General features: G+C 40.0%; 1 protein-coding gene across 1 annotated transcript; it reads right to left on the bottom strand.

Moving 5' to 3' along the window:
* Nucleotides 1–2,022: 2,022 nt before the first annotated feature.
* synj2bp (synaptojanin 2 binding protein) lies at nucleotides 2,023–25,727 on the bottom strand. The gene is made up of 4 exons (XM_078406258.1): nucleotides 25,570–25,727; nucleotides 14,179–14,315; nucleotides 9,435–9,530; nucleotides 2,023–6,383 (listed from the first exon to the last, which is right to left on the bottom strand). Exons 1-4 carry the CDS (start codon nucleotides 25,628–25,630, stop codon nucleotides 6,267–6,269), a joined length of 411 nt encoding a protein of 136 aa, XP_078262384.1. The 5' UTR covers nucleotides 25,631–25,727; the 3' UTR covers nucleotides 2,023–6,266.
* Between the last annotated feature and the right edge of the window lie 459 nt (nucleotides 25,728–26,186).

Here is a 26,186-nt window from a genome sequence, read left to right as displayed (position 1 = left end):
TTTAATATTATGTGCTTCTAAATGCATCTAATTTAAGAGAACCTAGCAAACCTGGGGACAGCAGGCGACAGCGCCCGCAATAAGCAACGATACCTGGCGACAAGCCAGCTGTCGCCAAGAAATTTCACTCCGGATGATTTCTCAGCGACACGCTGAGATCCACTACGATTCTTGGATTCTCCTCACGATCATGCCCGCGACACCCGGCGGACTGTCAGTTAAAATCGCCTAAAGTGGGACAGGCCCTTAATACTGCATACAGTACACTAGAAGTAGCCTCATTTACACTCTACAAACCAAAGGATTATCACTACTTTAAATTGAGACACAAGGAACTGCATTTGCTGGTTTACAAAAAGATACAAAGCGATTGAATATCTCAGCGGATCAGGCATTTGGAGATCCTAGATAGGTGAAGTTTCAGATCAGGATGCTTCAGTCTGAAGGGTCCAGATCCAAAACTGCACTGTTCCATGTGTAATGGCAACTTTTCCAGTGTCCTCTTTTCCAGTTGCCATTAATACACAAGTACAGTAGGAGTGATCTTACGCAGACCCAATTGAATAGATCTTCCAGTTTAGTTGGTTGTTTATTGAGGTAGTTGTTCAAACCAAGAGATGAACATACCAGGTTTTCCTAATTCTGCATGCAAGTTGTAGCTGGTTGCTCTGCCCCTGGTCTGTATGCCCTCCCTCTACCTGTGCCTGCCCTTTTCTGTCAGCTATGCCCCTACATATACACCACCCTGTGCATCTAATGACCACCCCCAAGTGTCCAAAATAATACTGCACGATATATCTAAGCAAAAATAATATATGCCAACAATAAACATAAATGACTCCACCATACCAGCCCCTAATTGTCTTAAGTATATAACAAAACAATTAATAATAAAAGGAGCTATATGCATTACACCCCCTTTTTTTAACTTTACAAATTTTCAAAAAAAAGGTATGTACTATGTGTTGGCATTTAATCTTCTTTAGTGATTCTCTCACCTTTTAGTTATTTGTCAAGTCTTCCTACCATAATGAACATTATTTCTTCCCAATTATTCACATCGCCTTGCAATCTCCTTGTCCTCTTCACAACTTTCCTACCTTGTGTCACCAGCAAATTTAGCAACAATCAAATTATAAGCCCAATTACAATTACCATGAGTGTTTTTCCCCCTGCTTTGAGTTTAGAAACTCTTGCTTCTAGCAATACACCTCTCTCGTTATTATAGCACCTCCAGTCCTTATCTGAACTGCCTGCTCTTTGAAAGCTCAGTGCTCATTTTCTCCGAGTGAACATTGGTTACTTGTATAGCAGTCTTATTTTATCGTGTAATGCACCTACTTATCTGCCACTCATTGCTCCTTCATTTTACATGCAGTTATTAATGGCCACAGATTGTTGGCAAGTGCATTCTGCCCAATTATTGAATTGCACCAAAGCTTGGAATGGTAAAAACAAAAAAGCAACATTTCATGAATAATAGGAAACAAGAGATGAACAGAGCCTTTAAACCTTGGACTTTACTTTCACCACTTCTAATTTATTCCCAGAAATGAACATTATTGGAGGCATTATTGTCAATATTGTCATTCCTTTTGCCAGCCACAATACACGAATGAATAGCTCTTTCATAGCTGGTAAGCTTTGGACATGGGTTAGCCAGGGTCATGGCATTTCTGTGCAGGACTTGCAGTGCCTTAGCGATTAGACCCAGCTGGCTCCACTAAGGAAGTTCACAGCAGGGCATCTACTCAAAGCGAGAACAAACTTATCCTGCAAGTGATACTTCAGCAGTAGCCACATGTTGGTACGCAGAAAATTTGGGCCATTGTTTATCTCAAAAATGCATAAATCACCTCATATTAATATACTTTGAAGGTAGAAATAAGCAAGTAACTGCATGTCAAAAATATGACCAGCTGAAGGCACTTTTAGGATACAGCAGCAAAGAAACATGCTGCTTGGCAGCATCGAGTCACATGTTTCATTATGCAGTTTAAAATGATTTTTTAATAGATCCAGTTGATTTAAACAGCCTTGCATTCGGTAATTTTATCCCAGCCAACATAATACTTAAGCATTAATGCACATCACAAAATCAATACATCCAAATATCGACTTATTTTATATGCTCTCATCTTAATACGGTTAATTTAATTGGTTTAATTTTATGCACAGTCGGGTAAATAGATGTAATAGCCAGCAAGATGTTTTTCACAATATAGAACCATTGGGGTAACCCATATGGATTGTATGAGTTCTCCAAGAGTGGGAATAGAATAATGGTATACTTCACTTCCAATGTTGAACACGAGTAAATAAGTCACAAAATATAATCTTTTAAAAAATGCAAATTTGGCAAGTAACTTTATGAACCATTCCATTTCAGACATTGATTTTACAAAATTATGCATAAATAACTTAATTTCATCTGGATACATTTCTTTTGCCACAAACAAAATTTGCATGCACTTTGGTCTAAATGCCTTTGCTGCACTGGTAGCAAATGTGGATCAGACTTTCACAGCATGTCCATTAACATTACCAGTCACAATTTTATTTTTGAATCATTATGCAATTTTCAGTTAATTAGCAGCACTTCATCCCACACCTACTCCATATATATAATAATCAATCTTTACGATCAAAAAGGAAATTTTAATTATGAATCAAGGCAACACATTGACAAAAAGGATGTGGTTTCATCAACATTGATTGCCCACGTGAATTAAAACAGACGGCTCTGGCAGTTTTATTTTCACTTTTATAGGAAAAGTGAACTTATATTGAAATAGATATAAAACCTCATTTATAAATAAAGTAACTTCCCTAATAAAGGCAACAATTTTCATAATTCCCACAGTAAGCACTGGTGCCAAGAATGAATCACATTAAGTTTGCCAATATAGAACAGCAAAGGCACCAATATCAAATAAGAAAAGTCATTTTTTTACCAGGCAAACAGCATAGTGTAACTACATGAATAGAGGGGGTAATGATATTATGTTTATTGTCTCACGTTTACACAGTATTGAAACTTTGGAACCATTTTATAAAGAACAAATACAGGGATATAACTGCCTACAATGTTCACTACTGGCATTGTATTTCACAATTCTGTATTGGAACAGTAATCAGAAACCTGATTGATATAGAAATATCAATTAAAGTTCAAGATTTTATAACAAAATCAGTATTCAGTTACTGTTGCTTTCAGTAGGTTGTTACTTATGTCTAAAGCACCTATTCAAATCTACAACTGGCTTGTACAGAAAGGATTGTAGCTACTATTATACTTCACATTTAGATCTGAAATCAGTGTTCGAGAAAATGTATATTCAAACACCACAGATCTGGACATATTATGCTTGAAAAGGTTTATGCAAAATCCTTGGTGCTGTTATTGAAAAAGTTTTATAAATTCCATCAGGAATTAATGCAATTTACCTTAAATGAAATAAATACTAACTGTTATTCAAACTACATGTTCCAAAAGAGCCACACATGGAGATGGGTGAAAATTTCTATATCTTAACAGAACCGGAAACATTATTGTTGAGAAGGTATATGCAAACTCCGTGGTGCTGTTATTGAAAAGGCTTATAACATTCCATCAGGAATTCATGCAATTTACCTTAACGGTAATAAATACTAATTGCTACTCAAACTACATGGACCAAAAATGCCAGACATGGGGATGGATCAAAATTTCTACATCATAACCAATTAAATGTGCATTATTTTTTGCATTATGCAAGTACAATCCCAGATATTTTCATGTTGTGGGGTTCTAGTCTATCCATCTGATTTGAGTGCATAGGAAGGCGATGTTATAAATCATACTGCTAATTAATATTTGGCACTATGTTTAAATATTCTTTTAAACACATTGAAAGGGACTTTTGAACTAGAGTGTATTTTCCAGCATATTTCCATGAGTTCATAACATCTAATAGCACTAATAGAAAAATGCCATAATAGAATAGTCTGCTGCCTACCATTTTAGGCCAAAGAGTATCGGAAAAGTAGCGCATTGTAGTTTTTTCAATGCGCTCTTCCCTGCGTGTGACAATAACAGGGGAAAACAGAATCATTCATGCTGGCCATCCTCCCAACATTGAATGACAATTACCATCAGAAAAGGTAGAAACACACTACCCTGCCGGGCATATTAAGGATAACAAAGGGCAGAGATTGCACAGCACATCTGAAAACATTTGTGCACTGTGCTGAAATGTTTGTCAGTTACCACAGCGAGTGTGTTGATTTGTTATTTTTTCAAATATTATTTTAACTCATAATTAATATACACTGCTAACATGTGAGACATAATTAATTCTGAAAATGCAAAATTTTAAAAGGAATAGACAGTTCTAAAAGGATAATATTTTCTGTAAGTAGGAGTACAATATTTCTCAGGAGTTTCATCATGTAATAAATTCATATATAATACAGCTGGATACTGTGCAAAAAGAAAATCTGTATGCTTGTTAACATTAAGCCAGCCTTTTGCAACTGAAACAGCAATCATGGTCATGAATATCATTCATCGTCTCATCACTGCTTGGTGGCAGCCAACTGAGATGGAATTATGACAGCAAACTTGTTAATTCAACCAGCCTATTGCTAACTTCGGCATATATCCAAGGGAGGTACCCAAAGTGCTGAGCTGAAGTCTTAAATGTCAAGCTAATTATTGGTAATTGTTCTGCAATCAGAATTTGCTTCATGTTATCCCAGAGCACTAAAACACCAATGTGATTTGGGAATGTTCATGTGCAGAACTTGATTTCTAGGGAGGAGGCCAACATTACTGTTTAGTATTAATTTAGTATCAATTAGTATTGAGTCTGAAGCAGGGTCTAGACCGAAACGTCACCCTTTACATCTTCTCCAGAGATGCTGCCAGTCCCGCTGAGTTACTCCAGCATTTTGTGTCTACCTTCGATTTAAACCAGCATCTGCAGTTCTTTCCTACACATTAGTATTTAGCAAGTGTGACAAACAAAATAATATTAAATTGTCTTCTAATGCTTCGATTTGCCATCTACTTGTGGAAACTATTTAAGCTATGGATGCAATATTTAACTCTCATTAAAATCTTTTGCTAATACAAGGACTTGATTAGTGTCTTGCTAAATTCCATATATGATTCTTTGATTTTTAAAAGATCATTACAGGATTAAAAAGGATTGCATCCAACGCAGACTTACAAATGTAAATATCACTGAATTTTTAGAAAAACTTTCATATGGAACATACAAGTAGATCCGCATTCCACAATAATTGATGATAAAATAATTACACAAAAAAGAAATTACATAATTTAGATAAAACCACTTTAGCAACATTTATGAAAGTGAAAGCTCTTAAAACAAGTAACAATTGTCAAATGGTTTACATGCAAAATAACAGTAAAAAAATTACATTCATAAATTATACTGTGGATTTGTTTGAGAGAAGCGTATCACTTTTTGGTCCTTGCTTAGTGTTTTAAAATATATTAACTACTAGATATGGAGAAATTAGATTTTATCCTAATACACTGTTGCAAATGATATAATGAATAATACACATTTGCAAGTGCTTGAATGTAAGTGTTTCAACTGCTTTAAAAAAATCGACTGGAAAATGTTTCCTACCAAAAATATAGGAAATGAAATTTTATAAAGGATTCTCCTGGTATGTCGCGATCACACACTGAATTTGAACATATCACTTAAACGTTTTATCATTTTATACAGTCTTTTAGCTTAGAAATCTTTCCTTGTTTGATCACTTGCTGAATCTTCTTTAAGTGGTCTTTTAAAATAATAAAAACATTCAGCCCTCGTTTTCTGCCAATTTGGATCCACAAACTCACCAGGTTAGCCCCATTACTTCATTCACGGTTTTTTTCAAATACATTTACATGCATGTGCATATTGAGGAACCAATCATAGTCGGTAAAAATAGTGATCAGCTCCCTCCAGATCACATGCACAAAGTGCCTATCTGCTGTGCACTGCTCTAATAGAAAACAGTACTTGATTACACAACTGCACCTTCTTATTTCAAAATCAATGATTACAGTTTTTATACATACAATGGAAGTAGTTTTAAGTGGCATATAAATGATTCAGGTATTCTACAAATGTGTACATTCCCTTTAAGATCTATAATAGATCTAATTTCAAAGTCAACATTTGGCTAGGCACACTGATAAGTAGGCCTATGTGGACATTAGCATTTTGGCCCACATTAAAAGACAAGGAAATTTTCTATCTTCATAACCTGCGGCGATATTTCACATATACACACATTGCCAACACTGTTATACCCAGAACTGCTATTACTAGTTGTGATACAGATGCCTTGTTGTTTTGATTATTCTCGATTCTTATCTGAAAGAAAATAAAATAAAGTGATTAGTGGACTCTAAAAGCTCACCAAACTATATTTTAGCTTCAAATATTGATCTGTGTATCCTAACGTTTAATTTAGTTACCATTACGATGTGAACATATCAATTACTGCTAGTTGCCTCCCATTTCCCCATGGGGGGGGTCACTATTCAACTCATTGAATCTATTCAAATCACTTCCATCAGTCCCATTCCGAAGCATGCATCTCTACAGTCTAATCCTTCATACATACTGAGTACACCCCTTCCCGTCATGCCTCAACTCTCCTGCACTTAACTATGGGCGATTTTGAATTAACTAACTAGCATGTCTTTTGAATGTAGGATGAAACCAGAGCACCCACTGGAAGCCCACTGCAGTCACAGGGAGAACATGCAAACGCTGTCAACGACAAATCTGGGACATTGGATTTCAGCGGCAAATGCATTAACTAAGAACATTTAATGAAAAGCCTAGCACAATTCCTGAATGCAGTCAATGATTTTCCCAAGAGGCACAGGATACACTTGAGATACTTTTGCTGGTAAACATATTTCCCTCAGTGGACTTAAGTATTCCAAGTTAATAGATCAGATATAATTGTTTTGCTTTCAGTTGCTGAAAATCTGTTGGGAATTTATTGCCAGGCATGTGCAAGAACCTCAGTCAGTTTGACTGCTAACAATTTCCCAACTGCAGTGCAATATATGGGGCATTTATGGCTGTACGAATCTGCAATCAGCTGTAGTTCATCATTCCTGCCTACTCAAAAGACTGAGACAATGTTGTCTTGAGAACTAAAATATATTGAGTGTAACTTTTCTGATCTAGTCACCAAGATAATGCAAAACACTGAAACCAAATAGAGACTGTTTGTCAAGGTTGACCAAAATAATTGTTGGTTAAATTAAAGCAACAAATCCACAATTTTAATTTGTCCTAATTTTAAATATAGGTACAATTTTTATTTTCTTCAATGATGTACAAACCAAATTATCTTGTTTTGAATGGAATTTTCCATTTGAATTTAATAATATATTTGTAATTATGAATCAGGAGTATAAAAGAACCAGAATAAAACAGACTAAATTCTGCAGATTCACCTGTCATGCTGCTACAAAGGATAGATAAACAAGGAACTGCAAAAAAACTACAAAAAAAGGACAAAATGCTGGAGTAACTTAGCATCTCTGGAAAACATGGATGGGTGACATTTTAGGTCAGTTCCCTTCTTCAGACTGATTGTAGGGGAGGTGAAAGAAAGCTGGGAGAGAGGAGGTGTAGAACAAAATGTGGTAAGTAATAGGTGAACATAGGTGAGAGAGGAGTTTGATGGGCAGATGGGTGGGTAAAAGGCCAGAGATTAAAGCAGAATGTGGGAACCAAAAGATCGAAGAGTTGCAAATTGTGAAGCAGAATATTAGGTTCTGTTCCGCCAATTTGCTTGTGGCCTCGCTCTGGCAATGGAGGAGGCCCAGACCAGAAAGGTCAGTATGGGAATGGGAAAGGGTGTTAAAATTGTTATCAACCAGGGGTTCCAGTAAGTCTGGGTAGACCAAGCACAAATGTTCGGCAAAACAGTTGCAGGGTCTGCGCTTGGTCCTACTGATGTACAGGAGGCTCCACTGGGAGCAGCGGATGCAGCAAATGAGGTTAGAGGTGCACATGAATCTCTGTCTCACCTGGAAGGACTGTTAAGTTCCCTGGATGAAGGTGAGGGAGGAGGTCTAGGGAAAGGTGTTACATCTCCTGTGGTTGCTGGGGAAAGTACCAGGAGGCATTCATTTGGGTAGGATGGGATAAGTGAACCAAGGAGTTGTGGAGGATACAGTCTCTGTGAAGGTGGAAAGGGGAAGATGTGACTGGTGGTGGTATCACTTGAGATGAAGGAATTGTCAAAGGATGATGTGATAGATGCGGAGGCTGGTGGGGTGAAATGGTGAGGAGGGGGGAGGGGCAGCGTGAGGGAACTATGGGACAATAGGAAACGCTGGTGAGGGATCTATCTATGGCAGAGGGGTAATAAAAGAATGAGGACATCTTGGATGTCCTAGAATGGAAAGCCTCATCTTGGAAGCAGACGCAGCGGAGACGGAGGAATTGAGAGTAGGGAATAGCGTCTTTGCAAGAGTCAGAATGCACAGTGTCAGTGATGAAATATATCCCTCCCCCAGACTGAAACCAAAGAATTTGCATTCAAATAGTAAATTTCATGACATTAGGATGTTCCAAACTCTATAAATCAATTCTGAAATGCAATTTCCATTCTAGGCACAGCAGCCAACTTGAGTACAGCACAATCACAGAAACAGCAATGTGATAGTGACTTGACAATCTGTTTTGGTAACTTGGTTGAGGAAATAAATACTGGACAAGACATTCCAAATATTAAAAGGCAGACAACGGCAAATACTGGAAATCTGAGTGGCACAGCTGATAGAGCAGCGGCCTCACAGTGCTGGAGTCCTGGACTCGATCCTGATCTAGGACGTTGTCTGTGTAGAGTTTGCACCACGTGGATTTCTTCCAGGTGCTCCAGTTTCCTCCCATATTCAAAGGAAAATGTTGACAATACCCTGCAGCTCAGGCAGCATCGGTGGAGAAATAAGCACAGTTTATGATCAATGATCTCAGATTGGAACCAATAAAGGTTCATAAGGCTGAAACATTAACTGTTTACTCTCGGCATTAATGTTGCCTGATCTGCCAAGTATAGTTATTTCCGTTTCACACCTTAATCTGTCCCACACTGGTATCAATCCAGATTAAAGTATTTAAATGTCTTCTGGAGTGTGATTTGAACCTATGAACTTCTGACTCAGAAGCACGAGTACCACCACCGAGCGAAGACTGACTAAATAGCTAAGCGAGTCTTTTTCGCACAACATTACTTTAGACAAATTGCTGTTTGGAGGTGGAAACTTCAAAGCAATATCCTCACCTTTACAAACCTCAACAAAGAAGCGCTCAGGCTTCCTGTTAAAATTAAGCACCGGTGACTTTGATAAAATTGGAAAAGAGATGACTAAATAACAAACTTACAAACTTTACCTTTTTTAAAACCAATAGTGTCACCACATTGCCGGAATTTCTAAATATTTCCACTGCTTCCTGATGCGTAACATTATCAAGCTTTCGCCCATTGATCTAATTGGTGAAAGAAAATTTAGTTTTAGATGTTACCAATGAAGAACATATTTTATATAATCTAAGCAGTGATGTGATAAAAGGGTTAAGACAACTAACCAATTTCGCTGGGAAATTAAAGAGATGTGCAAGTACAGTAAGGTGGTAATTCACCAAATATCAAATGGGATAAGATTAAAAGGTACACAAAGGGGGTGACTTTCTGAAATATTTTCAGGATTTTTTTTTAACCAGTATGTTGCAAGTTTAACTGTGTAAGCAGCACTACTGAATCTGGTGATGGGAATACAGTAGACTAAATGCTAATGGATAAACACCTGAAGAATGGTCATTGTAAGGTTAAAAAAATTAACAGAGAAGGGCAAGAAAGCATTTAAAGTACAACATCTAAATTGGAAGAGGGCTGACGTGGGAAAATAGGATACAAATAGGGCATTCAAACCTACGTAGCTGCACCGTCATTGAACACAATCAGGGTTGAACTATGGTCAACACCATATTACCACTCTCTCCACATTGATGATTTATACCTTTAGTAACATGGTGAAGGATTCCAGAGCTTCATCTCTCTTTGAATTGAATTGAGAAATTTCTCTTCATCCCAGTCCTAAGTTATTGCCATGTACCCTGGGCCCACTGGCTGTCAATACTACCCTCCCCTCTGTCACCCTCCAGCAAAGTAAAACAGCATCTCTGTATCTAGTTTCTCCAGTCCTGTCTTGAGTTTTATATGTTTTAATAATTCCTCCAAACTCTAGTGAATACAGGCTGAGTCAAAACATTTTTATAGTCCCCCATCACAGGAATTAGTGCGGTGAATTGTTGCTGGAATTCCTCTATAGCAAGTATCCCTACTTCAAAATAATAGCAATAACGTACTCCTCAAAGTGCGATCTTCATAAGTGTTAGGAGCATATTTAGGCCATTCAGCCCATCAAGTCAACTCCGCCATTCAATAATGGTTGATCTATCTCTCCTTCTCAACCCCATTCTCCTGCCTTCTCCCCATAACCTCTGACACCCTTACCATGGTCATGCACAGTTGCAGGACACCTTTGTTTCTGGACTCAAAACCTCTCACCATGAATTCCAACATATCATTTGCCTCCTTATTGGTTTGTTTCACCCGCACATTTGCTTCCAGTGAATAATGTACACGAGGAAACTAGATTCTGTTCTATACCAAATCTTCCCAATCTAACATTATTTAAATACACCGGTCAGCCAAAATATTATGACCACTGACAGGTGAAGTGAATAACATTGATAATCTTATTACAAGGCACCTGTCAAGGGGTGGGATATATTCAGCAGCAAGAGAACAGTCAGTTCTTGAAGTTGACGTAGTGGATGCAGGAGAAATGGGCAGGAGTAAAGACCTGAGCGACTTTGACAAGGGCCAAATTGTTACGGCCAGACGACTTGGTCAGAGCATCTCTGTAAAGGCAAGGCTTGTGGGGTGCTCCCGGTCAGCAGTGGTGAGTACCTACCGACAGTGTTCCGGGGAGGGACAAACCACAAACCGGTGACAGGGTGTTGGGCGCCCAAGGCTCATTGATGCGCGAGGGCAACGAAGGCTATCCCGTCTGTTCCGAACTGACAGAAGGTCTACTGTGGCACATGTCACAGAAAATTTTAATGGTGGTCACGGGAGGAATGTGTTACAATACACAGTGCATCACACCCTGCTGCGTATGGGGCTGCACACGGAGGACCAACAGCACTTTAGGCAGGTGGTCATAATGTTTTGGGTCATCAGGTCATAATCATATCATATCATATCATCATATATATACAGCCGGAAACAGGCCCCCTCGGCCCTCCAAGTCCGTGCCGCCCAGCGATCCCCGCACATTAACACTATCCTACACCCACTAGGGACAATTTCTTACATTTACCCAGCCAATTAACCTACATACCTGTACGTCTTTGGAGTGTGGGAGGAAACCGAAGATCTCGGAGAAAACCCACGCAGGTCACGGGGAGAACGTACAAACTCCTTACAGTGCAGCACCCGTAGTCAGGATCGAACCTGAGTCTCCGGCACTACATTCGCTGTAAAGCAGCAACTCTACCGCTGCGCTACCGTGCCGCCACGGTACGGTATAATGTTTTGGCTGATCGGTGTATACTGCCTTCCTGTTTGCGCCACTGACGTGGATAACTTTGAAACTTCACTGCATTCCATGCATTTGCCCACTAAGCTTCTTTCTGTCCTACGCATAACGTGATTTCATCCAGATTAATGTCACAGATAAATTTAGAAATATTACACATGGTTCCATCATCCAAATGATTGTCATTGTCGTTATACTCTCAAAAGACTCTAGTAGGGCTTGGCAAATACTATTTCCCTTTCATAAATCCATGTTGCTTGGTTTAACCCTGCGGATTTTTTTGAAATGTCCTGTTATCCCACCCTTCATAATACATGCTTGCAGATCCCTTACTTCTGATGTGAGGCTTGTATATTCACACTAGAAGAAATGTTGAAGGGGCAAATCCAGGGCTCTTTGGATGACAAGGGAAATAGAGAATCCAAGAAACAGATTAAGTGGGTGTTCAATGTATTCGAGGTGAATTCTCCAAAGACCAAATGGAAATGTTGGAGGGGAGTGAAGAGGAAAATAAGACTGGCAAAGAGAGAATAGAAAGAATAGATCAACAGTTAATGTATGAGAAAATACAAAAATCTTCTAATGGCACGCAGGTTAGAAGTGAGGAGTGAGATGCAGAGCGGAATTTAAAATTATATATGCTCCAAGCCATAAGGAAAGACGAGCACACTTAATGAAGATGTTGATGTTTACTAAGGTACAGCCAATGTGATTTAGCCCACAAGCTATCGAGAAACAAATCATTACCAAGACTAGTTGGTGCTTTTCATCAAATTCCAGATTATTAACTGGATTTAAACTCTACAGTGCATTCAGAAAGTATTCAGACCCCTTCACCTTTTCCACATTTTGTTACGTTACAGCCTTATTTACACAATACCCCATAATAAAAAAGCGAAAACAGGCATTTAGAAATTTTTGCAAAGTAATTAAAAAGAAATAACTGAAATATCACATTTACATAAGTACTGAGTAAAGGGTAAAGTACTTATGTAAATGTGATATTTCAGTTATTTATTTTGAATTACTTTGCAAAAATTTCTAAACACTTGTTTTCGCTTCTTCATTCTGGGGCATTGTGTGTAGATTGATGATAAAAAAATGAATTTAATCCATTTTAAAATAAGGCTGTAACGCAACAAAATGTGGAAAAAATGAACGGGTCCGAATACTTTCTGAATGCACTGTATATGGGGGGATTCGAATTCTGCTCTTCAAAATGTTGCAATTTCCCTTGATAAGAAGGTGGTACTAGATAATGTGAAAGTGGCAAATGTAACATCCTCAGAGGGCACCGAAAATATCGTAAGTCGAAATGCATTTAATACACCTGATCATTTGGCCGGAAGCGAGCTGCAGCTCGCTGCCTTTGCCCAACGTTTGCACCATCGTAAAGTCGAAATATCGCAAGTCGAAGCATCGTACAGCCTAAAAAGGTGATTATCAAAACAGCCTAATGGAATAGAAACATCAGTGACTGTTTGGATTTTAAAAAGGCTTTACAGATTCCACTTTTTTTAATGGTAACTTTTGTTCCAAAGTGGAGGATGGTAGACAGCGGTATTCCCATTGCTGATTGCAGGACAAGAGCGTTTTACGGCTCTGTGCCTGTACTCACTGGAGTTTAGAAGGATAAAACTTACCGAATAGTAAAAGGCCTGGATAGAGTGGATGAGGAGAGAATGTTTCAACTAGTCGGAGAGTCTAGAACCACAGGGCACAGCCTCAGAATAAAAAGGCATAACTTTAGAAAGGAGATGAGGAGGAATTTCTTTAGTCAGAGGATGGTGAATCTGTGGAATTCATTGCCACAGACGCTGTGGAGGCCGACATCGGGTATTTTTACAGCGGGGATTGACAGGTTCTTGATTTGTAAGGGGGTTAAAGGTTATGGGAAGAAGGCAGGAGAATGGAGTTAAGTGAGAAAGGTAGATCAGCCATGATTGAATGGCAGAGTAGACTTGATGGGCCAAATGGCCTAATTATGCTCGAATGACTTATGAACATGAATAATCCTTTTCTGATACACATACATGAGATGGTTAGAACAAAAATATCAACATTTGCTAACTGAGGTGTGGGAAAGAATAAGTGCAAGAGGGCATAAACCAATAAAATGGACATATAAATGGAAAATAGAATACAAGGAAGTACGAGTTGATGCATTTGGGCTGACATGATGCCAGGTTATAACGGAAAATGTCATAGTTCTAAAGAGTGTGCAAGGTCAAAAGGATCCAGTGCCTCAAATGTATAAACATTTGAAGTTGGCGGTACATATTTTAAAAGTATTAGCAAAGCATGTGGAATCTTGGGCTTTGGAAATAGAGGTATTGTGAATGCCAAACCATGACAAGAATGTTGCAATGTGCTCTGGTTACAATACATCAAGAAACATGTGAAGATACCAGGGAGATTTGCCAGAATAGCTCCAAGGAGAGGATTTGACAACATGCTAATGCTGGAGAATCTGACATGTCCAAAATTAATTTCATACTCAGTATTCAAAGTAAACAACTTAGATGTCTTACTGCTAAGATTTGGTCTTGCTCCTTTAACCGTCCATCAAGAGCTGCTGGTCCATCATCTTTTATTTTGCTCACATAGATTGCACCGTCCTTACAATTGGGCTGGTAATCAGTTCCTCCAATAATATTGAACCCCAACCCTACAAATAAGGAAAGCCGTAAATAAACTCTGTTACTGTACTAAAAATCCTGTATCAAAATTGGCTGACACATCATAAATGTTCTCAAATAATACAAACCTTTATAATCTGCTGCATTCTTCAATAAATGCTAACCAGCAGTAGTTTTTAATAGCACCATGAAACAGGACATTTATAATGTGTGATTAGGCTGAATTTTAAGAACTTAAAACATCCTTGTGACTAATTTGAATTAGGACAAGCGTCAAGTATGGGCCCATAGGATTTCTAAGTTATTTATGTCTAGCCTGTGTGGCCCTGATGTTAAATGCTCCACCATTGCCAGATGTGATTTTAGCATCCTTCAACCTAACCGCCAAAATTCCATCCTCAATTATCCACTACTCTTTCTTGCATTCTCCTCCTTTAAGATTTTCTTTGGAATCTCGAACTTGGACACCTGCACTGAAAGGTCTCTTGCAGATATTTTTTTCTTTTGATAATAATCCTGGGATGTTTTTGTGTCAAGTGTGTTTAATTGTCATGTGTACCATGAACAATTAAATTCGTATTTGCTGCAGCATTACAGGCATATTAACGCAATAACACATCAAATAAATATATAATAATCAAAAATACAATAAATTATCCATTATACTAGGTGACCAGATCATACCACATTAGTGCAAACCAAAGTACGTAGTGCAAACTAAACAAAGGCAATAGTACATAGTTGCTGTGGTAGGGTGTAGTTAGGGTTGTGCAGTATGGTTTAAGAGCCTGATGGTTAGTCAGAGTTAATAAGCACGGAAACAGGCCTTTTGGCCAAACTTGTTCATGCCAACCAAGATGGCCCATCTATGCGAGACCCACCTGCCTGTGTTTGGCCCATATATCCCTCTAAACCTTTCCTATCCATGCACCTACCCAAAAATATTTAAAATTTGGTTTATAGTACCTGCCTTGACTACCTCTTCTAGCACCTTGCTCCACATACCCACTACCCTCAATGTGAAGCCTTGCCCCTCAGGTTCCTATTAAATCTGTCCCCTCCCACCCATGTCCTCTGGTTCTTGAATCCCCTACTCAGCACATTCACCCTATCCACCTCATGATTATATATTATTATTTTACCTTCTGTAAAATAATCTCTCAGCCTCCTGCTCTCTGAGGAATAAAGTCCTACCCTGCTCAACCTCTACCTGTAGCTTAAGCCCTCAAGTCCTTGCATCATCCTCAGAAATCTTCACTCTTTCCAGCTTAATGATATTCTTCCTATAGTAGTGTGATCAAAACTGAACACAATAATCCAAATGTGTCCTCGCTAATGTGTTATATAACAAGTTGATAGGAAGAAGCTGTTCTTGAACCTGGAAGGTGTAGTTTAAGCTCCTTTAGCTTCTTCCCAATGGTAGCAGCGAGATGAGAGAGAGGTCAAAAGGTAGTTTAACTAGCTCATATATCAAACGTATGAGCCTTTGATGATGGTAGATGCCTTTGAGGCGGTGAGTGCTTCCTGTAGATCCCTTCAATGGTGAGGAGATCAAAACCTTTGATGGACAGGGCAATATCCACCACTTACTAAAGCCTCTTTTGCTCTTGTGTGTTCAGGTTACTGAATCAGGTTGTGATGCATCATTATTATGCTCTCTACTGTACACCTGTAGAAGTTTAATAGAGCATTCAGTGACATGCGGAATCTCAAACTTCTGAGGAAGTATGGTTTTAGAGATACAGCATGGAAACAGGCCTTCGGCCACCGGGTCTGCGCCAACCAGCGATCCCTGTAGGACCACTAGGAACCATTTTACATTTACACCAAGCCAATTAACATGCAAATCTGTACGTCTTTGGAGTGTGGGAGGAAACCGAAGATCTCGGAGAAAACCCGTGCGGTCACAGGGAGAACGTACAAACTCCGTAAAGACAGCACCCGTAGTTGAGGTCTCCGGTGTTGTAAGAGCTGTAAGGTAGCAACTCTACCGCTGTGCCACCGTACCGGTCAAAATCATGGAAAAGAGTCAGATACTTTACAACTCAAAATACAGACCTTCCACCAAATATGTCTATGCCTGTTGAAAGAACTACTCAAGCTGAAGCCTTATTGTGTCTCCTTGAGGAGCGTGACTAAGTGTACATTCAACACTTTGTTAAGAGTAGCAAGAGTTTCTGCCTCTAACACCCTTTTTAACATCAAGTCCTAAACCCCACACACTCTATTTGAAAAAATCCCCATCTTTTTAATATTCTTCATAGTTATTATAAACCAATGACTGTTTTCCACTCCTGGAACTGCCTCTTACACTAAGCTTCTCATAAGTTTATACATCTCAATGAAGTCTTCCCTTTTCCAAAGATAATAATCCATATTCACCCTTGCACCAATTGATAGTTTCCAATCCAGGTAGTTCGGCAGAGTTGAGTTTGCATCTTGTGCTATTGGACATGAAAGGTAATAAAGAAATCAGTTAAAAGTCCAAAGATAGTGACAGATTAGAGGTTATTGTTTACAGACAATAGAGCCAAAGGCCTAAGCAACAAACAGTGGTAGGTGCAATAAGCAGGAACAATGCACAAATGAAATTGGACAATAGGATTGTCAGATCAGTTTTTGAAGAGGCCACGTCAATTATCCATTTGAAGATTCAGTGTGGTTTTTGTATAATATATATACATCAGTCTTTCGAAAAATAAAAATGACAATTAACAAAGCATTTACCAAATAGGATGTCAGATTAAACAAATATCTCTCCGAGCTTCATTATACAAATGTATTTCTGTTGAATGGAATCTACATTCGATTGCAGTCGAACAATTTATCTGTTGCTCCATTACAATAAAAACAAGTGCTATCAGTTCAATACAATTAAAAAACGACACGTAGTGCTGGAGTAACTCATCGTGTCAGGCAGCATCTCTCTTAGTATATTATCTCAATTTGTGAACCATATTTTCCTTTTCTTTCCTGAACATGCTGCAAATAGCAATCAGTGTACTAATTCTGAAAGTTGAAGGAAGAAGTCCTCAATACAATCTGAATTGTTTATTTTTGAGGCAGACGTAGCAAGTACAAAGCACTTATCTAAAAATTGGTCTCCTATTTATTCTATCCCCTCATAATTTTATCTACCTCACTTAAATCTCCCTTCAGCCTTGTCTATTATAAAGAATAATCCAAATCTACATAATCTATTCACAATTAAAATTGATGTGGACAGATGAGAAGGTCCGAGATGCAGGAGAAAAGGGGTGGCAAGAAAGAATGTTAAAATATACTTAAATGGCAGCTATATCAACTTTCTAGATGCAAATTACATATGAAAGTCATTTTGTGTTTGTTGCATTTCTGCCAGAAGCCCTATGCATTGGGAAATTGGACAAGACCCTTCTGGGTGCAATTCAGCTTGGACTGTCTGGTGCTTTTCCAACATCAAGAAAGTGCACAATATTCATCTCTGCTGTCAGAAAATTGGAGCAGTAATATGCAGCAAACAATCTAAAAGTTTAATTCAGTTAACCATGAAACAAAGTTCTGCAACAAACCCCATCCATTAGTTACACGCCATGGAAACAGGTCTTTCAGCCCAAATTGACCATGACAACCAAGATGCCCCATCGAAGCTAATCCACTCGCCCCATCTGTGCATTTGCCTCATCTATTCCCCTCGTGATTTTATATATCTCTCCAAGATCATCCCTCAGCTTCCTGCACTCCAAGGAATAGAGTCCTAGCTGTCCGACCTCTCCCTAAAGCTCAGATTCCTCTCCAGTAGTTTACCTACCACAGATGTTAGGTAAAAAAAGACAGTGCTGGAGTACCTCAGCGGGTCAGGCTGCATCTCTGGAGAATATGGACAGGTGATGTTTCCGGGCAGGACTTTCAGACTTAGCCTTTTCCTTTCCCTTTTCCTAACCATATAATTTGTACCAATATGCACATCTTCTGGCCGTGCGCCCTCTCCTTTGAGAATGTTTAGGAGCTGCTCTGAGTTATCCTGAATCCTGGAGTCCTGATTACTGCGCAGACTCTCCTGCCTGTCCCTCTAACTAATGGGTCTCCTATCACTTTGGCTCTGTTTGTCTTCACCTTTTCTTGCTGTGCCTTGGAGCCAGACCTGACCAGTCATCTATCTACTAAAAATCTCGTTTGTTATCTTGTTCGTGACTGAACTTCAGCCAAAACGGTACACGATAGCGCAACAATTTTAGGCCCACCCTACTCACCATTGTCACTTTAGTGATAATGCGAGTAGTTTTATTGAAATTGGTGTTATATTTTTTAAGTTATTCACATTTTAGTTTAAAAGGAGAGGGGGAGGGGGAGGGGAGGAGGGAGGGGGGAGTGGGGGAGTAGGGAGAGGGGAGGGGAGGGGGGGTTGAGGAGAGAGGGAAGGGGGGGGAACAGGATGCTGCACCAATGCAGGAGAGGTTTGGGCCCAACGGGTCCACTTTGTCTAGTCCTCCCTAATATTATCCATTTGGATATGAAAATACACAAGTATTTGGAGAGATAGAGCAGGACTACTGCACAATCTGCCTGCTCCCTTTCCTGGTGGTCATCCATCCACCTTCTGCCCATACCCTGGGCATGACCACATCACTGTAACTCCTATCTATAAAATCCGTTGCCTCCGGATGTAATCCAAGTATTGCTCCAGTACCTGCAGTTTGTAAGGAGCTGCAGCTGGACACACCTCACACAAGTGGTGTAGTGCTCAGGGACACTGGAAGCCTCCCTAACTGTCCACATCCTACAGGAGGAGCATTCCACTGCCCTATTGCACTAGACAAAGAAGATTTATGAAAGGAAAAACTCAGGCCACACTTATCCCATCATCAGCCGCTCTACCGATTCACTGGTGTCTGTCTTCCTTTTTATACACCCACCAGGAAGCTAAATGCATGCTAACTGCATTCAGCTGCAAAACTTATCTGCTGGCATTAAGTGGTTGCTGACTTTTAAAAACCCCACTCTTCTGTTCCTGTTTACAGTTGTTCACTGAATGACCTTCTGATCTGCTGACCTTTCAATATCATTAACAAACTAAAAGGTCCCCACTGAAACGTCAATGTTTTTACTGTAGAATCTGCCTCAAAAAGCTTTACAGAGTGCATTTTCATTCACAGGCATTACAAACAAAGATCAACAAGGAAAAGGTTTGATTAGAAAATGCAAAATTGAGAATAAGGAAGCTTGGTGGAAAATGAAAGCAAATATGGAAAAAATCCATTTCAGCTCAAATAATTAGCCAGATAGATTAATTTCAACGCTGATGCAGTTTATGAATTGAGTAAGATCAGTTGTAGTAGTATCAAAGAAGTGTGAGTGAACAATAGAATCCAAGGAACACTGCATGTAGTGTAGAATTAACAGTAAATTGGGAAATGTAGAAATATAATTCTAAAAGTGCATATAAACAAGCTTGTCTTCTTACTGAAAAAACAGGGAATATAAGAATAATCTTTCAATGCAATGTCCAAATTGAATAAGAGCAAAACATTTCATTATCACTGTGCCAACATTTAAAAAAAATATTTAGCTTATGCAGACTGAATGAAGCTGAAGGTTCATTAATCAGAGCTTTTCCACCACATCCATCTCAATCAAGTTAGAAAAATCTGTTCTCTTTGAGTGCACGTGCAGTAAGGGGCACTAAATAAGTATTGTTTCAAATTTAGAATTTTTACTTTTATTTAACACCCCATTTTATTTAACACCCCATTTAACACCCACCTCATTTCCAGCGTCAAGATCAATGTCCATTGATACCTTTCGAGGTACTGTACACTGACTAAGAATACCTTTTAACTGTTCCTTATAACTGAACATGGAAAAATCTCTGCTAGTTACTCAACATTTCAAGACAGTTTAATCACAAGCATCAGAAACAGAACAATGAAATTCCTACCTGCTGCAGCCCTTACAGGCATATTAACACAACAAATATACGATAAACAATACAAAAAAAAATCAGTTATACGAGGAACCCAGACCAAAGTTTGGCTCATGCAAGCCAAAATACGTAGTGCGACCATTAAACAATGTCCATAGTTGTTTGGTGCTGAAGTTGGGTTATGGGTAGGATTGTACCTATGGTTTACGAGACTTATGGTTGGGAAAAAAGTACATAACTCAATGACGATGAGAAGGAAACAGGTATAATCTCATTGCTGTGTAGAAAACATGGCTTCAGGGTGACCAAATCGTAAAAACTGAATATTCAAGGCATTTAACATTTCAGAAGGATAAGGAAAATGAGTCTCAAACAGGGGATGGAATAGCAATTGTGGTGCAAAATGAAATTGCACAGTGGTGCAAAATGAAATTGGCTTGACAGAGCATTAACACGCAATTAACATTAATTTGGATTGAACCAAGCAACAGCAACATTGGCAAACACTTTTGCCAGGAAACACTGGCAATTTATCTTTTGACCACTATATAGTCGTCCTAACATTGGGTGCGTCATGAAGCAGGAAATTAGAAATGAGTGCAATGAGGTAATACAGTAATCATGGGAGAATTTAACCCACTTATCAACTGTATGAATCAAATTTACTGTAATAAGGTGGAGGACAAATTCATGGAATGTAGATGAGGTGCTTTTCTAGATCAATACCGAGCAACAAACTAAGCAAGAGGCTATTTTGGAACGTTTGGTATAATGAGAAAGTTAGTATCATTTTGCCAATGAATCTTTGGAAAAAAGTGAACATAAATATGATAGAATCTACCATTGAGCTGCAATTGATATAGTTCAATGCAGAACAAAAAAATCACAAATCTCTATAAAGAAAATAATTAAAGCGCGAGAGCTGTGGTTGACAGGGAGAATTCATTGAGATATGTTGGACACACAATGGTTAGAATTTTTTTTTAAACTGCACAAGTTTTTTTTAATCCTTTGAGGTGCCACAAACTCAACAGAAGAAATTTATTTATGACTGAAGAGAAGTTAAAAATTGTGTTAAATGCAAGAAAGATGCTCATAACATTATCAACAACAGCAGTGCACTTGAAGATTGGAATCACTTTGGAAAAACATTAACTATGTTAGAATAGAATACGAGATTAGATCGGCAAGAAAAATTAAAAACTCATTGGTAAGAGAGTTTATCGTTACAAACAAAAGAAAATGACTAATTGGGCCCCTTATAAAAAGAGTGGGGGAAGAATTTATAATGGGAAATGATAAATAAATTAAACAACTTCATTTTGTCTACCTTCAAAGAAGAAAACTGCAAAACCTGCCCAATGCATTAGAGAACAAAGACACTTATGAAAATGAGGAAAAAGGAAATAATGGTACTCATCATGTTGGCAAATTTGAGGGCTGACAGATACATTACAGAGCCTTGAGAAAAGCGGCTTTTGAAATAGTGAATGCTCTGGTTATCTACCAAAATGCTCTAGCCCTCTTGGCTCTCTGGAATAGTGCTTGCGGATTGCAAGATACCAGTTATTATTGCATAATTTTAACAAGGGAAGCACAGAAAAAATAGGAAACTATCTTTTGGGCTAGCATCAATTTAGGGAAAATGTTGGAATCCTTAATAAAAGATATAATAACAGAAAATCTTATGAAGAATATTGGAATTGAGGATTTCTGAAAGGAAAACAATGTTTTGATTAATCAACTCATATGCTTTGCAGATTTGACGGATGGAATAAATAAGGAGGAAACAAATGTGGTACACCAGGATTTCCAGGTGGTTTATGAGGATGCACAATGTTAGGGCAGAATTGGAGGTAATATACTGAAAATTGGTTTTCCTAGAGATAACAAAGAGTAGGATTAAATAAATAATTCTCAGGTGAGCAGGTTGTGGCTCGTGGAGTACCAGAAGGAATCTACGCTTGGTCTCCAGTTTTGCAGTCTACATTATGCCATTCATTGGCTTAAACGACTGAGTGTTGTATGCTAAATTTGCTGCTGTAAATTCCAGGTAGGATTAAGTGTACACCAAAGAATATAAGAAGATTTCAAGGGAATGTGGATAAACCGAGGGAGTAGACGAGAACGTAATTGATGGAATAGCGTGGAAAAATGAGAAGTTACCACTTTGTTGCACATAACACAAAAGTGGAGTTTTGTTAAATGTAAAGAGATTTTGTAGTGATGTTCAAATGAACCCAGGTGTGGTTGCATATAAGCCACCCAAAGCCAAAATGTAGGTGCAGCAAGTGATTAAGAGGGACATGGTACATTAGTCGTTATTACAATTGAATTGGAATTTAGGAATAAGACATCTTATTGTAATTTTAGAAGGCATTATTAGTAGGATACATCTTGGAGTAGCATGTAAACTTTAGGTCTCCTAACCAAATACAGTTCATACTTGCCATCGAAGGAGAAAAATAGTTATCATCAGAATAAACAATAGAGTCAAAAGGAACTGCAGATGCTGGTTAGCAACAAAAAAAATACACACAGTACTTGAGTAACTTAGAGGGTACGCAGCATCTCTGGAGAACATGGATAGGTGTTATTTTGTGCTTGGAACGTCATCTATCCACGTTCTCCAGAGATGCTGACTGACCCACTGAGTTGTCAGGTCTGCCTGACCCACTGAGTTGCACCAACACTTTGCCCTTTTTTTTGGAATAAACAATATTAAAGACTGAGGGAAGAAGAAATGCCTTTATTCAGTTTGATAAACCTTTGGAGTTTTCAACCCACAAGGCTGTGGTAGCTTAGTCATTGTATTTGTGCTGTACAGAGAACAATAGATTTATGGATATTAAGAGAACTAAGAGTTATTGGTAGAACTTGGATCCTCATGAACAGCAGACAAAGCTCGAAGGACTAAGTGGTTTGCTTCTCATCACACATATATTCTTGTGGTCAGTCGAAGAGATATGTGAAGCTGCTGTGGCATGTATTGCTCCAGCAAAAGAATTATATCCAGTTACATCAAGTCTACACAAGTTTTAATATTTGAAATAAAGGAGTTATGGTTATCCTAACTTCTTCAATGGATTCATGGATACCACAATGTGCTAGCTCATGGTCTGAATGCATCATAAAAACTCAAATTACCACTGGACAATCACCAGCAATTAACCAGCAGATAATCTGCCCTATAACAATGACGATACATCAGTACTTCATTGGTAGCAAAGTGCTTTGAAAAGAAAACCTACTCCTCCAGTTTTGTCTCCATGTAATTATATAAATAGATAAACCCATTGATAGTGCCTTATGTTAAACCTGATACAATGCACTACTGGTTTTAACAGAAATTTGGTTGACCATTGGTGATGCTTCACCTCTGTTACACCTTGGGGAAGGCAGGGAGCAAAAGTGACGGAAATACAAGCAAGGGGTCCATCAACTGCAGGAGAGGTCTTGGAGTGGAAAGTCTAATTTCATGAACTGAAACGCAGCAGAAAGCGACACGATGGGAGTCAATAGGTTTATATTAAATGTCACCGGATAGTTTGTCACCAAAGATAGAGATAAAGAGATGCAGAAAGGGGAGAGGCGCTCTTACGTTTGACATAACAGAAACATTTGCAAATATTCCAAAACAAATTCTGATGCTTTTCCCAAAAGGACAAAGTGCTGGAGTAACTAGAGAGCAGTCCTGAACTACTATCTACACCATATTTCGCTTGGGTAGTTTACCCCAGCGATATGAATATTGACTTCTCTAACTTCAGATAGTCCTTGCTTTCCTTCTCTATCCTCTCCCCCTTCCCAGTTCTCCCACTAGTCTGTCTCCGACTGCATTCTATCTTTATCCCGCCCCCTCCCCTGACATCAGTCTGAAGAAGGGTCTTGATCTGAAACGTCACCCATTCTTTCTGTCCCGAAATGCTGCATGACCCGCTGAGTTACTCCAGCATTTTGTGTCTACCCACTATTTACCTCATTTTAGATCCTCAGACTATCTTTGCTCGGACTTTATTGGCTTTATCTTGCACTGAATGTTATTCCCCTTAACATGTATCTGTCCACTGTGGATGGCTCGATTGTAATCATGTATTACCTTTCATGAGTCAAGAGAGTTTTATTGTCATGTCCCAGATAGAACAATGAAATTCTTACTTGCAATGGCACAACAGAAATTGTAAACCAGTCCACTGATTGGTTAGCATGCAACAAAAGCTTTTCACTGTACCTCAGTACAAGTGACAATAAACTAAATTCGAGCTCAGGGTGCACCATGCCCTTGTTCACATGCCCAGGTCCCGTCCAGAGGCATCCCACCCATCTGTCCACAGGCATCCCACCCATCTGTCTACAGGCATCCCACCCATCTGTCTACAGGCATCCCACCCATCTGTCGACAGGCATCCCACCCATCTGTCCACAGGCATCCCACCCATCCGTCCACAGAAATCCCACCCATCCGTCTACAGGCATCCCACCCATCTGTCCACAGGCATCCCACCCATCTGTCCACAGGCATCCCACCCATCTGTCTACGGGCATCCCACCCACCTGTCTACAGGCATCCCACCCATCTGTCTACAGGCATCCCACCCATCTGTCCACAGGCATCCCACCCATCTGTCCACGGGCATCCCACCCATCTGTCCACGGGCATCCCACCCATCTGTCTACAGGCATCCCACCCATCTGTCTACAGGCATCCCACCCATCTGTCTACAGGCATCCCACCCATCTGTCTACGGGCATCCCACCCATCTGTCTACGGGCATCCCACCCATCTGTCCACGGGCATCCCACCCATCTGTCCACGGGCATCCCACCCATCTGTCCACGGGCATCCCACCCATCTGTCTACAGGCATCCCACCCATCTGTCTACGGGCATCCCACCCATCTGTCCACGGGCATCCCACCCATCTGTCCACGGGCATCCCACCCATCTGTCTACAGGCATCCCACCCATCTGTCTACAGGCATCCCACCCATCTGTCTACGGGCATCCCACCCATCTGTCTACGGGCATCCCACCCCTCTGTCTGCAGGTATCCCAAGGCTCTGCTCGCACGGTGGCCTTTACAGCGGCATCCATCATGGTTCCCCGTTATGTGCCTCTCCGTCTGCCCCACTGACAAGAGGACATACACATTCACCTCCACGCCGGGTGCCCAGCACCCTGGCAGGGGATCTCCCCTCATCTCATCTCATCTCCCCTCATCTCATCTCATCTCATCTCATCTCATCTCATCTCATCTCATCTCATCTCATCTCATCTCATCTCATCTCATCTCATCTCATCTCATCTCATCTCCCCTCCCCTCCCCTCCCCTCCCCTCCCCTCCCCTCCCCTCCCCTCTCTAACCCAACACTTCCGAGTACCTGCAACGCCTCTCTTCAGACAGATCTCATCCGTCAGGTTGGCGACAGCCGCGCAACTCATGCCGACCAGGGCAGAGCGGCCGCCGACGGATCTGGTCCGTTGTCGCAGCCCAGGCCTCGGGTCAACCCGCGGCCTCCTCGCGCATGCGCACTCAGTCGCCGTCCCTCCCACAACCGGCCCGGGCCCCGGCGCAGGCGCAGTCTGTGACGTGACAACCCTGGCAAGCGCCCACCAGGTGTGTTCAATGGTTCCTTATTGTCATGAACACAGGTACAGTCAAATCCCTTTTTTTTTCCCATACATTTCAGTGAAAATTACAAGCACAATCATACAAGAGTGTAAGAATATTACGAAGGTATCACCAAATGCGGGAGTAACTCAGCAGGTCAGGCAGCATCGAGGAGAGAGGGAATGGGTGACGTTTCGGGTCGAGACCCTTTAGACTGATGTCAGGGGGGCGGGACAAAGTAAGGATATAGGTGGAGACAGGAAGATGGAAGAGGAAGGGGAAGGGGAAGGGGAAGGGGAAGGGGAAGGGGAAGGGGAAGGGGAAGGGGAAGGGGAAGGGGAAGGGGAAGGGGAAGGGGAAGGGGAAGGGGAAGGGGAAGGGGAAGGG

The sequence above is a fragment of the Rhinoraja longicauda genome, chromosome 10 (assembly GCF_053455715.1).
Source record: "Rhinoraja longicauda isolate Sanriku21f chromosome 10, sRhiLon1.1, whole genome shotgun sequence".
Taxonomy (NCBI): Eukaryota; Metazoa; Chordata; class Chondrichthyes; order Rajiformes; family Arhynchobatidae; genus Rhinoraja; species Rhinoraja longicauda.
The sequence above is the reverse complement of the archived record's forward strand: the minus strand, read 5'-3'. Positions and strand labels throughout refer to the sequence as shown.